General features: G+C 34.8%; 1 protein-coding gene across 2 annotated transcripts in view; it reads left to right on the top strand.

The window, feature by feature from the left end:
• The window catches only part of INTS2 (integrator complex subunit 2), a 59,877-nt gene that overhangs the window by 15,201 nt on the left and 31,410 nt on the right, over nt 1-13,266 (top strand). For both annotated transcript variants that reach the window (XM_015069721.3, XM_015069720.3), the window contains exons 9-15: nt 2,021-2,146; nt 6,164-6,235; nt 6,319-6,433; nt 8,036-8,104; nt 9,822-9,956; nt 11,232-11,408; nt 12,194-12,302. In XM_015069721.3, the coding sequence (XP_014925207.1) occupies nt 2,021-2,146; nt 6,164-6,235; nt 6,319-6,433; nt 8,036-8,104; nt 9,822-9,956; nt 11,232-11,408; nt 12,194-12,302 (803 nt within the window). The remainder of the gene's footprint in view (nt 1-2,020; nt 2,147-6,163; nt 6,236-6,318; nt 6,434-8,035; nt 8,105-9,821; nt 9,957-11,231; nt 11,409-12,193; nt 12,303-13,266) is intronic.

Below are 13,266 nucleotides of genomic sequence, written 5' to 3'. Positions count from 1 at the left end.
GTCCGTGAGTTCGAGCCCCGCGTCAGGCTCTGGGTTGATGGCTCAGAGCCTGGAGCCTGTTTCCGATTCTGTGTCTCCCTCTCTCTCTGCCCCTCCCCCCTTCATGCTCTGTCTCTCTCTGTCCCAAAAATAAATAAACGTTGAAAAAAAAAATTAAAAAAAAAAAAAGAAATGTATGACTTTAACACAGCTTGACATGACTATAGTGAATGATCTGTCAGTGATGCTTTACCTAGCCCATGTAGCTAGTTGAAGTAAATCACTCCTGTGTTTCCTTTCACAACTGAAATCATAAATTATTTAAATTTGATATATTGTGATTATATTTATTTATTTATTTTTAATATTTATTTATTTTTGAGAGACAGAAAGAGAGTATAAGCAGGTGAGGGGCAGAAAGAGAGGGAGACACAGAATTCGAAGCAGGCTCCAGGCTCTGAGCTGTCAGCACAGAGCCCAATGCGGGGCTTGAATTCACTAACCACGAGATCATGACCTGAGCCGAAGTCAAATGCTTAACCGACTGAGCCACCCGGCGCCCCAATATGTTGTGATTATTAAGCACAAGATTTCTTGGTTAGTCAATGCACTACATCCTTTTGAGTAATGTCCTCAATTGTTACATATACAGTCCTCACTTTGCATGTCTCTGATAAGTCTGGATTTCACTTACCACACTTAGCGTTGGCTTAGTTAAATAACACTGCTGCCTCAACAACTAATGTATCAGTTACTATGATACATTAGCCAAATAATTGTATAAAGTACAAACTTTGCTGAGAGCTCTTCAAGCCCAAGTCATTATGTAAATAACAGATGTACTAATCACATCATGTCATTTGAAGTTGTTGGCGACTGGTCACTGCCAATCTATTCGGTTGGTGAACATACAACAAAATGCATAGTTGAACTGTCACCTTGTCTCTCAGTGACACCTTGTCTCATGTTATTTGAGGAAAATAATTGAAAGAAGGAATCGGCCAAGAAAGATGAAAATGTAGCAAAGAAACAAAAGGTGGTAACACTGAAAGTGACATTTGAACCAAACATAAATAGAAGAAATAGCTGACTGTGAAGATGTTAACACTGCCGCCATTTGAGAAACACTAGATATGTATCCCATGAACTTAGTAAAGGTGCCCTTGTCAACATGAATGAAGAAAGTCATTGTGGAAAAAGGATGAAGTCCCAGAGGAAGTGATGCTGGCAAAAATCTTCACCTTAAAGGATTTTTCATGACTGAACATAACAAAGAATAAAATGTTGGAATCAGATTCAAACTTAAAAAGGGCTATGACAATTCATCAAGGATTAAGAAAGAGGTTCACTCCACATTATGATATATAGAATGAAAAGAAGGCAAGGGCTATTCAAACTACTGACAAATTTTTTTTTTTACAAAGAAAACACTTTAATTCCCAGTGTTTGTAATATTTTCAATTACAGAGTGCTATGTAAATATTACTTAGATATTTTTTCCATTTCCCTATGTATTATGACTGAGAGGAGGTTTTTAATGTTTTGACGTTTTATTATATATTTTTTACACTTTTTTTTAAAGTTCATTTATTTTAGAGAGAAAATGTGAGTGACAGTGTGCAGGGGAGGGGCAGAGAGAGAGAGGGAGGAAGAGAGAGAATCCCAATCAGGCTCCACACTATCAGTGTGGAGTCCAATGCAGGGCCCGAACTCACAAACCATGAGATCATGACCTGAGCTGAAATCAAGAGTTGGATGCTTAACCGACTGAGCCTCCCAGGCACCCCTGAATGGTTATTTTTATGGTCCCATACTACTCTGCCAAGTGAGGATTGTGTGTATTTGTATCTGAGGAAAAGCACTGGTTGTAAGTGCAACAGTTTTGCTTTTAATGACTTAAGATATTAAAGACTTTATAAATATGAGGTATCTTTATAAAGATCAGAATTCATATCTGAAAAGTTAAACTGTTTGGGAAGTCCCTTCTTCCTTCCTCTCTCAACTAAGAAGAGTAAAGCCTAATAATATATTCATTTTTTAGACCAACTGAGGAAGAAGCTGAGCAATTACTGCAGTTGATGACAAGCCGTCCTCCTGCTACACCGGCTGGGGTTCGCTTTGTTTCGCTTTCCTTTTGTATGCTACTGGCCTTTTCTACACTTGTCAGGTACTTTACTATATAGGTTGCTCTATTTTCTGAAGGTCTGATTTTGTTTGCTTATTAAAATGCATGTATAGCATTAATTAGGAGTGTACTAAAAAAAATTGGTCTAGGGATGGACATTGGTATTATCTTTTAGTAAATGGTGTCAATAGCATCAATTGTATGCCAGTTAAAGAGTCATAATAGTTCTTCAACATTTGTTAAGGCAGATTCCCTTACTTCCTGTTTCCCCTTCCCTCAAGGCAACTTTCAGTTCTTTTAGTGGATTGTTTTGTTTTTTTACTTCCATATCTTTAAATACTGTGTTTGTATTTGCTATATTTTGATCTTGATTTCTCAATTTTAGGAATAATTGTTGATTTCCTACTGTGTATGAAAGATGAAGAATTAGTTCTCCTTTCTTCTTTTCCCCCTAGCACATCTATATGTCCTTCCCATCTTCCCATTCTCCTAGTACAGTTATATTGCAATTTTGCTTTGGCAAATACTTAGTTGTTCATATAATACTATTGGGAGCTCAACTATGTAATAGATGATTACTTTTCTTCTGCAAAACTTGCTTTTTGCATTAATAATTATCCTGTATTTTGTTTGTTTTCATTTGTTCTTTATTTTTTGTACTTACATTAATGGAACCTCATACTCTCTGCCAATCTTAACCTCCTCCCAAGATATTTCCCAAAGCATTTCCAAGAATACCTCCCAAGGTATTTCTTAAGGAAATCTCTCCTCCTAACTGGCTCCAGTCTGAACTGGTTACCTCTGCATCTGGTACACAGCTCTTATCCTGGAATTGCTCTTCATTATTATTTTCACAACTTGCTTCATGTCTCCTTTTTTGGATTTCCTGTTTCCTGCATCTCATATGTCCTTCTTTTAATTGTTTTCTCATTTTGCTTGTTTAGAATGGATATGTGGGAGGTCAGTTATTTTGAGACTGGGTATTTCTGACAATGTCTTTATTCTACTTTGGAACATGATTAAGTTTCATAGAGTTTAGAATTTGAAGCTGGAAGTAATTTCCTTTGAGAATTTTGAAAGTCTCATTCCATTGTCTTCTGACTTCCAGTGTTGCTGATGAGAAGTCTGATGACATTCTGATTCTTGTTTTTTGTGTAGCCTGTTTTTTTAAAAATATGGAAACATGGAGGATTAACTTTTTGTCCATAGAGTTTTGAAATTTTTTGGATGATAAGCCTTAGTGTGGGTCTGTTTTTGTCTGTTGTCGTAGATATTCAGTAAACCCTTTCAACCTGGGAACTCATGTCCTTTAATCTAGGAAATTTTCTTAAGCTAATTTGTTGGTAATGTTCCAAATGGCTTTTTTTTTTTCTGTCCAAAACCTTCTCTTACTTAGATATTGGATTTCCTGAAATGATTATGTTATTTTCTTATCCTTTCCTGTTTTCCTTATCTTTGTCTTGTTCTCCTTTTTTTAAAAAACAGCTTTATTGAAAGACCATTCACATACCATAAAATTCACCCATTTTAAAGTTTATGATTTAATAGATTTACGTGTATTTACAAAGTTGTACAACCATCACCCACAATCCAAATTTTAGAACGTTTTTCTCACTCTGAAAAGATACTGTTCATTCTACCTTCTAAGATTTTTTTTCAACTTTTAATCCTCTGTAGTTTTTGATATCTAAGAGTCTTGTTTGTTCTCTGGTTATTTCTTCTGTATAGTAGCTTCACAGTGGCATGCTTTCTCTGATACTAATCATAATGACTGAAGAGATTTTATTAGTACTGTTTCTTTTCTAAGTTTTTTTTTCCTGCTTTTTTTTGGTCTCTATTTTTCAAGTTAGAAAGTTTTTTCAAGGGTTTGATAAGTCTCTATTTTCTTCCTTCCTTTCTTTCTTCCTTCCTTCCTTCCTTCCTCCCTCCCTCCCTCTCTCCCTCCCTCTCTCTCTTTCCCTCCCTCCCTTCCTTTCCTTTCTTTTCTTTTCTTTTCTTTTCTTTTCTTTTCTTTTCTTTTCTTTTCTGGGCTTCATGCCCAGCATGGGGCTTGAACTCACAACCCAGATCAAGAGTCACATGCTCTAATGACTGAGCCAGCCAGGTGCCCCAGGGGCTTGATAATTCTTGATTGTTTATATTTAAATATAAATATAAGTAGGAAAATAAATAAATAAATATAAGTAGGAAACTGATAAGCAGATTAGAATCTTTTAATGTATAGGTAGCTCTTTGGGAAACTTATCAGATTCTTAGAGGAGACTTTTGTCTTGTGTAGAGAGTAAAGGCCTGACAAGAAACCCATAAGCAAAGTTAAAAAATGAGGGTTAGGGAACTAAGCTTGTAGTTTAATCATTCACTTAATTCTCCTACATTTTGAACGGTGCTTCAGATATCCCTGGTTGTCCCTTAGTTCAAAGACACCTTCTTTTACCATCTCCAGAGCATAAATCTTCAGTCTTCTCTCTGCTGGGGGAGGGGGATTCATCTAATTGTGTAGACTGGAGGAGGTGGTCTGGAGGTCTACTACTTATATAGACTGTTGACCTTTTTAATTTAGGCTGTGTCTTCACTCTTCCTCCTAGAACTGCCTGGAGCTGTCAGTTCCTAAGCTCTTTGGGGATTCTGTGGTATAAAGTGGATTGGCTTTTCCTTCCTGCCAGTTGAGTATTCTGCTTTCTTGCATCTGCTGAATCAGTTACCACTCTTCCATATGTTCTCTTGCTTCCAGTATTCTGTGTTGTTGTCCATTGTCATCATCATATGCATTTATGCCTTTTAGGAAAATCCCTTTAATGTAGTTTGGGGTTTTAGGAGGGTGTGAAATTAGGTAATAAAATGACGTGATTTCTCTTTTCCTGAAGTAATTTCTAAACATTATCTCTAATCTTCATTACTTTTAAAAGGTGGGTATTTTTATTTGTATTTTTGGATAGGAGAGCTAAAGTTCAGAAGGATCATTTAAATTTCTTGTTTGAGATTAACAGAGAGAGGATTCCTACTGAGGCCTGCCATGCTCTAAAGGCTATTATCTTTCTACTACATAACTCTGTCTTTTTTTAGAGCAATGATTTATGTAGAGTTGAGACTCACCTTTTAAATTTTCTTAACTTGGGTTAGCAGGCTTTTCAGTTGCTTTTGTTTTATCCATTTATACTGCAATGAAGTAGAAGAAAATCAATGCAAATTATTTTCACAAGTCAAAGTTGACTTGTACCTTTTGATGTAAATCTAGGAATTCCCTTTTAAAAAGTCATTGTTGGTATGTTTTTATAATCATTTTTTATGTGTGATGAGCCCATGCCTCTTTTTTCTTTTTCTTTTTTTTTGAATAGTGCTCTCTTATTTCTCTATAGTTTTGAGTTCTGCTCAAAATGTTTTTTACAAAAAATTTTTTTTTCATTTTGTTTATTTGAGAGAGAGAGAGAGAGAGAGCACAAACAGGGGAGAGGGGCAGAGGAAGAGAGAGAGAATTTCAAGCAGGCTCCATGCTCAGCACAGAGCGTGACGTGGGGCTCAATCCCACAACTTAGGATCATGACCTGACCTGAAATCAAGAGTCAGACACTCAACAAACGGAACCACCCAGGCACCCGTCTGCTCAAAATGTTTTTCAAAACTAAATTTTAATTACCTTGTTACTGATCTCATACTCAGTTTGTGACTTTTTGGTGATTGTTTTAACACTGGATTTTTTTCTATATGAAATATCAGCTGTTAATGCAGTTTTTCTAACATTTTAATCCCAAAAGGTCTTTGCTTTTCAAAAAATGTGAGGAAGTTCACTTTCTCCAACTTGTAAATGCAGTAATTAAAACTTTGAGAGGGTTTGACTGTTCACATTCATAAAGAAAAGCAAAGGCCCTTATTCTTCATCTCTGGAACTACTTCATTATTTCAGTGACAGGTAATAGCCATTTCAACAAGGAGTTAATTTAAATTGATATTTCAAAATAGTGAAGGAAAAAATACTATCTACTAAAAAATAATTCCAGAATGCTTTCTCATTCTTATGCTAGTATCTCTGATAAACCATTGACTTTTTCATGTTTTATATAGTACACCTGAACAGGAGCAGCTAATGGTAGTGTGGCTAAGTTGGATGATAAAAGAAGAAGCATATTTTGAAAGGTAAGGTGACTCCATTTGTTTCAGTTAGTAAGTTTTTCTTAACTTCTTTTTGGAAATTCATATTTTCTTTTTTGTTTCAACAGTACATCTGGCGTCTCTGCTTCTTTTGGGGAGATGTTGTTATTGGTCGCTATGTACTTTCATAGCAACCAGCTTAGTGCTATCATTGACTTGGTCTGTTCCACTTTGGGGATGAAGGTAATTTTCTTTTATCTTCTTTCTGAGGAAGGTGTTTCTAGGTGGGGCATTTTCTTGTAGTGTACAGTATATTTTGTTTCCATTTTGAAGTAATTTTAGTTTAATAGTTTGAAATTTTATCAGGAAAAAATATATGTTTTGAAAACATTTATTTACAAGAATAATAGATGTTCGATATAGAAAGCATGAGAATACACAAAGGAAGAATATAATTTCATTTTTCAAGATATCAAGGATACTACTGTTCACATTCTGGTGTCTACTCTTTCTTTACATTGATATATTTTTCAATTTTTCAATTTAAGGAACTTAACCAACATGTGATGACATATCCTCATATCAATATATATTCTAGGGTGCCTGGGTGGCTCAGTCGGTTGAGCGTCCGACTTTGGCTCAGGTCATGATCTTGCAGTTCATGAGTTTGAGCCCCGTGTTGGGCTCTGTGCTGATAGCTCAGAGCCTGGAGCCTGCTTCAGATTCTGTGTCTCCCCCTCTCTCTGCCCCTCCCCTGCTCACACTCTGTCTCTCCCTCTCTCTCAAAAATAAATAAAAACATTAAAAAAAAATTCTGATACAATATCATTTTTATTATGGACTGCATAGTAGTCCATCATATGGACCAATCAGGATTTTCTTAATGGATCCTTTATTTGCCATGTAGATTTCTTACTTTCTGAATAGTGCTTAGATGATTATCCTTATTTATGTAAATACATACATAGGTACTCACATATGTTTATCTTTAAACTTGTTTTTTAAGTAATCTCTGCACCCACCATGGGGCTTGAACTCACAGCCCCAAGATCAAGAGTTACATGCTTTACAGATTGAACCAGCCAGGTACCCCCTTTAAACAATTTTTGGATTATCTCCTTAGGAAAAAGTTCTAGAAGGCAGTTACTAACTAAAAAGAATATAATGATATTAATATAATTGCCAGATTATCTTACTGAAAGTTTATATCGTTTTAACTGTTCTCATTAGTGCATGAAAGTACCAGTTAACTGGACTCTCACCATCACTGGGTGTTACGATTCTTTTTCATCTTTACAAATTTGATTGATGAAAGATGGTTCCACTTACTTTGCATTTCATCGATTACTAGTGAAACTGTGTCTTTTGTGTTTTTTTAAAAGGTTTTTTGTATTAGTTTTTTTTAATGTTTATTTTTATTTTTGAGAGCAAGAGAGACAGACAGAATGTGAATGGGGCATGGGGGAGAGAGAGAGGGAAACACAATCTGGAGCAGGCTCCAGGCTCCGAGCTGTCAGCACAGAGCCTGATGTGGGGCTCGAACCCACGAGCAACGAGATCATGTCCTGAGCCAAGGTTGGACGCTTAAGTGACTGAGCCACCCAGGCGCCCCAAAAGATATTTATTTTCACTTATTTTTTTAAGTAGGCTCCATGCCAATGTGGGGAGAGATCTCAAAACCCTGAGAGTAAGAGTCATATGCTGTACCGAATGAGCCAGCCAGGACCCCCAAAACTGTATTTATTTGAACTTTAATTTTATATATCACAGTCATTTTAGATAATAAACTTATTAAAGTGTGCTCCATATATTTTTATGTGCTGAGAATTTTTTTGGTTGTTTTAGATTGTAATTAAGCCAAGCTCCTTGAGCAGGATGAAGACTATCTTCACACAGGAAATTTTTACTGAGCAGGTACTTCTTTTAACTTTATTCTTTAGGTACTTCTTTAATTTTGTTTTACAACATTCATTTGGGGAAAACTTGCATATCTCAGTTTAAGAGTATACTATAGTCCTTTAGTTTCCAATGATAGTTTATTTAATCTCTGAAACTTCTGTAAAGAATAATCCCATTTAAAGTTTACTTTTTTGAGAGAGAGAGAGGGAAGGGTGTGGAAAGGCAGAGAGAGAGTGAGAGGGAAAGAGAGAATCTCAGCAAGGAGCTGATGCGGGGCTCGATCCCACAACTGTGAGGTCATGATGTGATCTGAAATCAAGAGTGGGGGAGCACCAGGGTGGTTCAGTCGGTTGGGCAACTGACTTTAGCTCAGGTCATGATCTCACGGTTTGTGAGTACGAGCCCTGCGTCGGGCTCTGTGCTGACAGCTTGGAGCCTGGAGCCTGTTTCGGATTCTGTGTCTTTCTCTCTCTCTGCCCTTCCCCCACCAATGCTCTGTCTCTGTCTCAAAAATAAACATTAAAAAAAAAAAATAATGAAATCAAGAGTGGGTTGTTTAACCGACGGAGCCACCCAGGCACCCCTAAAGTTTACTTTTAAAGTATATACTACATACAAATGTATGTTTTAAATTTATATTTTTTGGAGATTTTGAGTAAATACTAAGAGTATGGTCTTAGATGTTGATGGTAAGGATCTCACATAGAGTAATCATTTGGATTTGTCAAGAGAAAAACAAAATATAGACCTGTTTAAACTTTTAGGCTGTAATGTTCATTTCTAACTAAATTATAAGCTAGAGTGTCTACATTCCTTATTCTTGTATTTACATGTTCTTATTTGGCCTTAGTTCTTTTGTCCATGGGTAATCTTAAGGATATTTTGGTTTTTTTTAGCGAGGAGACAATTCTGAAATTTAAAATTAATTCCCAGATTAATTTGTTAATGTAAACTTCAGATAACAAAGAACATACATGTCTTAAAAAATGAGATTCGAAAATACTCATGGATGCATAACTGTGTTTATTTTAGGGTAATACTCTCATCCCTATACCAAACTCTCTTTTCTCTCCTCAATGTACATACACTCCCACATACAGACACACATGGTACATAGGAGACTCATAAGTTATTTTTTATGTGTTTATTTGAACTGACTGGAAGATGACTTTGGGAAGGGTCTTTGAACAACCATTAGAGGTCTATGCATGACAGAATGAGAATGACAATAAAAATTCCTGTTTATGTCAATGTGATAATTTATATCATATATAAAGAATTTATATCACATATAAAGAACTGATACTTTATAATTGACATATGTTTTTCAAAGCACTTTTTCCCCCTCACAAAAACCTTTGAGGCAGGTAAGACTATACTGTTCCATGTTATAGATGTGAAAATAGACTCCAAAGATAAAATGACTTATGTAAAGTCACTGAGTCCAGATTTTATGATTCCAAATTTTAGATTTTTATTTTACCTTACTACATCACTGTCAACCTATCTATGCTTAAAAACAAATTTAAAAAATTAGAGTGCTTTACAAATTCCTAAATGTATGCTGCCTCATCATTCAGAAGTATTAATTACCATGTAATTAGTTTTTCTCATTCATTCCTAAGGACCGCATTTGTATTAAATATTGACAGTCTACCTGCTAATCTTCCCTGTTTCAGAATAATTTTATATTTGGTTTTATCATATGTATTAATATTGTTTTCCCTTTTAGGTTGTCACAGCTCATGCTGTTCGGGTCCCTGTCACCAGCAACCTGAGTGCCAACATTACTGGATTTTTGCCCATTCATTGTATTTACCAGCTTCTCAGGAGTCGTTCCTTTACCAAGCACAAAGTGTCAATAAAAGTATAACCTTATAGTTATATTTCAAGCTACAACCCAAGTTAATGGTTTTTTTTTCCTAGTTCTATTTCTGTTTATAGGCTTCTGTGGATTTTGTGTATAAAATATGTCTAATTACTATCCATTTATACATAGTAACTAGGACTATGTATAAATGTATGTATAGTTAATGTCAGATTTTAAAAATAATATAATTCTTAAGTTATTGACAAAATGTACAATGGTACTAATCCATTTGAATTTTCAATAATAGCATGTGGCTATTTCGTTAAAACTTAGTAAGAAATTGCCATTTTCTATACTTTGGTTTTCTTTACCAAACAAAGTTTCTTGTCAGCCATGACCAGCATTTGTACTTTTGTCACAAGGATAGCTAACACCTAACATACATATTTTGATATATTTCCAGTTACTTATAGTTGGCTATATCAAACAGTTAAAAGGTCTTCTAAAGAAAAGGATAAGCCCCAAAAGTAAAGAAATCTGAGCCTTTTCTGGAGGCTCTTTAATTTATAAAGAATAATGAACACTTACATGCATTGATATATTACCTTTAACTATCCTTGTTTTCATGATTTAGTGAAGTTGTTTTCCAGGTAGATTGTATCTTCTGCTTCTTTATATTTTTAACAAATGAAATAGAAAAGATTTAAGAGTCTGAATGCACACCCACCATATCTACATGTCCTCTATCTGTGTGTAGTTAAGTGATAGTCTCTCCCATAAGTAGTTGCCAAGGCCACTTTTTTTTTTAAGTAGTCTCTAAGCTCAGTGTGGAGCCCAGCACAGGCCTTGAACTCACAACCCTAAGATCAAGACCTGAGCTGAGATCAAGAGTCAGGTGCTAAACCGACTGAGCCACCCAGGCAACTCATCACTTTCTTACTCTATCTGAGGATTTGCTGTAAAGAGTTGTTCCTCTCCCTAAATTCCTCTGTGCTATGGGGTCTATACCTAAATATAGATATAGTAGTGACTTACAATATTTTTCCTACTACTTAAAAACTAATAGACTAAAAACCCAAAGTCCATATTTGAAACCCAGACTCATCATTTTAGATTTATTTTCTACTAGACAATAGTCTTGATTAAGATATAACAAGTAATTCATATTTTTAAATCAAAGACAGTTGTGAAACTGGGTAATATATTTAGAACTGCTAAAAGTTAATAGTTTCAGTGATTCATAAATCATGTAAAATTGTATGTACTTATTAAATTTTACTTGCTTTTTCTTATTGCCATAATTGATTTAGTGCCTATAACCTTCTTTTTTAGGACTGGATTTATAGACAGCTGTGTGAAACCTCTACTCCACTCCATCCTCAATTACTTCCTCTGATTGATGTATACATAAATTCCATACTTACTCCAGCATCTAAATCTAATCCAGAAGCCACAAATCAGCCAGTCACAGAACAGGAGATCCTCAGTATTTTCCAAGGAGTCATTGGGGTAAAGTAGTTGTTCTTGTACATTTTTCTGATTTTTATTTTATTTTATTCTTCTGACTTGTTTCATATTATTTCTTTGATTATTAGAGGACTTCTGGGTGGTTCTGAACTTTAAATGAGATAAAATTTCTTCAGCTCACTTAGGAAATTTATAGGTATGTTATTAGTTCCAAGTGGTTTGTTGAAGAGGCACTTTTTGAGGAGTTCTTTTAAAAGGTCCGTTTTAAAGTCTAAAGAGTGCCCCAGAGAGTGTGTGCTTAACGCAGGACTCTGTGACATTACAATACATTCAACAGATGTTTATTTAGCTTCCTGGGAATCTAAGATCTACTTAGATTCAATTGGGCAACTTGAAGAAAATTTTTTTTTGTCCATTTCTTAGAAGGAAAAGATGGTTATATTTTTCATAAATATATTCAGACATAAAATATATATTTTTTAGGAGTTATGTTCTTCATGGTGATTTCAGGTAATACTTGAGACTCCAGTAAACCTTTTTCAGAAGCAGCCTGATAGAATTGCTGTTGAGGAAAGCTGAAGTCCTTTTTTTTTTTTTTTTTTTTTTGTCTTAAAGACTGTTAAGCATGTTGCCTTTCATCTTCCATACCATCTCAAATTTAAACTTCAAGTTGTCTGTGAGTTTAATACAAACATGGCAATGTTTCTCCCATTTTATCTGCTCTTGGGAATAGTAACACTGAATAGTCTATGTTAAATGATTTTACCATCAAAAAAGCAGTCATGAAATTTAACAGTATTTTAAAGTATTTATATTATTACCTCCAGGGTGACAACATCCGTCTTAATCAACGTTTCAGTATCACAGCACAGCTTTTGGTGCTTTACTATATACTGTCTTATGAGGAGGCTCTCCTAGCAAACACAAAGACTTTAGGTAAGGTGTACATGTATATAGGGGAGTGTTTCTAGTGATCGTTCATTTGATTTGCTTATATTGTGTTATTTTCCAAGCTGTCATGAGAAAATAAGGTCTAGTATACTAACAAATTCCAGTATCATTCTGTAGTCTTTGCAATGTAGGCATTATATACTCTGATGCATAAATACATGTATGTATGGGCACATAACCACCCCTTGAGGCTCAGTCTTCTTTTTTTTAGCAGGCTAAATTAATAATGGCCTAATTGCCTATATTTTAGCAATTTAGTGACTCTACTAAGTACCTATAAATTAAGAGATAAATCTGAAAGAAGTAACTGAAATTTTTTTGCTTGATTTCAATCTTTGCCCTGCCTTCCTTCCATTAGTGTGAAGAATACCAACTATTCAAAAACAGGAGAAAAAAACAACAGAAGAGTTTCATTTTGCCATTAAAATTATCACTGAACTGGGCTTTCAAACAGCAACTTTAATATCAGAAGATCAGATTTAACATAGAAGATATTGGTATAAAGTAGTATGCTCTTCTATATTTGAAAAAGAAAAGTCACCTGTGTTTTAGGCTTGCTAAGTGTATGTAGTTCCATACTGAACAAAAAGTGTCATTAGAAAGCTGTAGGCATTTAGTATGTAATGCAGGGAAAATTCTTGTAAGGGCTGTTATTTTGCTGAGTGATTTTACTTTTTGAGAGCTATAAATCAAAGTTACTATTCAGTGTTCGGTGGGTCAGTTTCTTTTATTTATCTTAAGTATTGGGTTTTAAGAATACTGTGGATTTCTCAGCTCCTTTCTTTCCTGACTATAATCATTAGGGTTATATGGATGATATCCCTTAACTGTAATTATAATCTTAGTCATATTAGCCACAAGATGGGCTAATAATAGGCAGTAGATAATAGTCTCTCACTTTTATCCACATATAACTAATTCTGTTAAAAAAAAAATGACACTTGTGATT

This window comes from Acinonyx jubatus, chromosome E1 (genome assembly GCF_027475565.1).
Source record: "Acinonyx jubatus isolate Ajub_Pintada_27869175 chromosome E1, VMU_Ajub_asm_v1.0, whole genome shotgun sequence".
Lineage (NCBI taxonomy): Eukaryota > Metazoa > Chordata > Mammalia > Carnivora > Felidae > Acinonyx > Acinonyx jubatus.
This window is presented reverse-complemented; position numbering and strand designations above follow the sequence as displayed.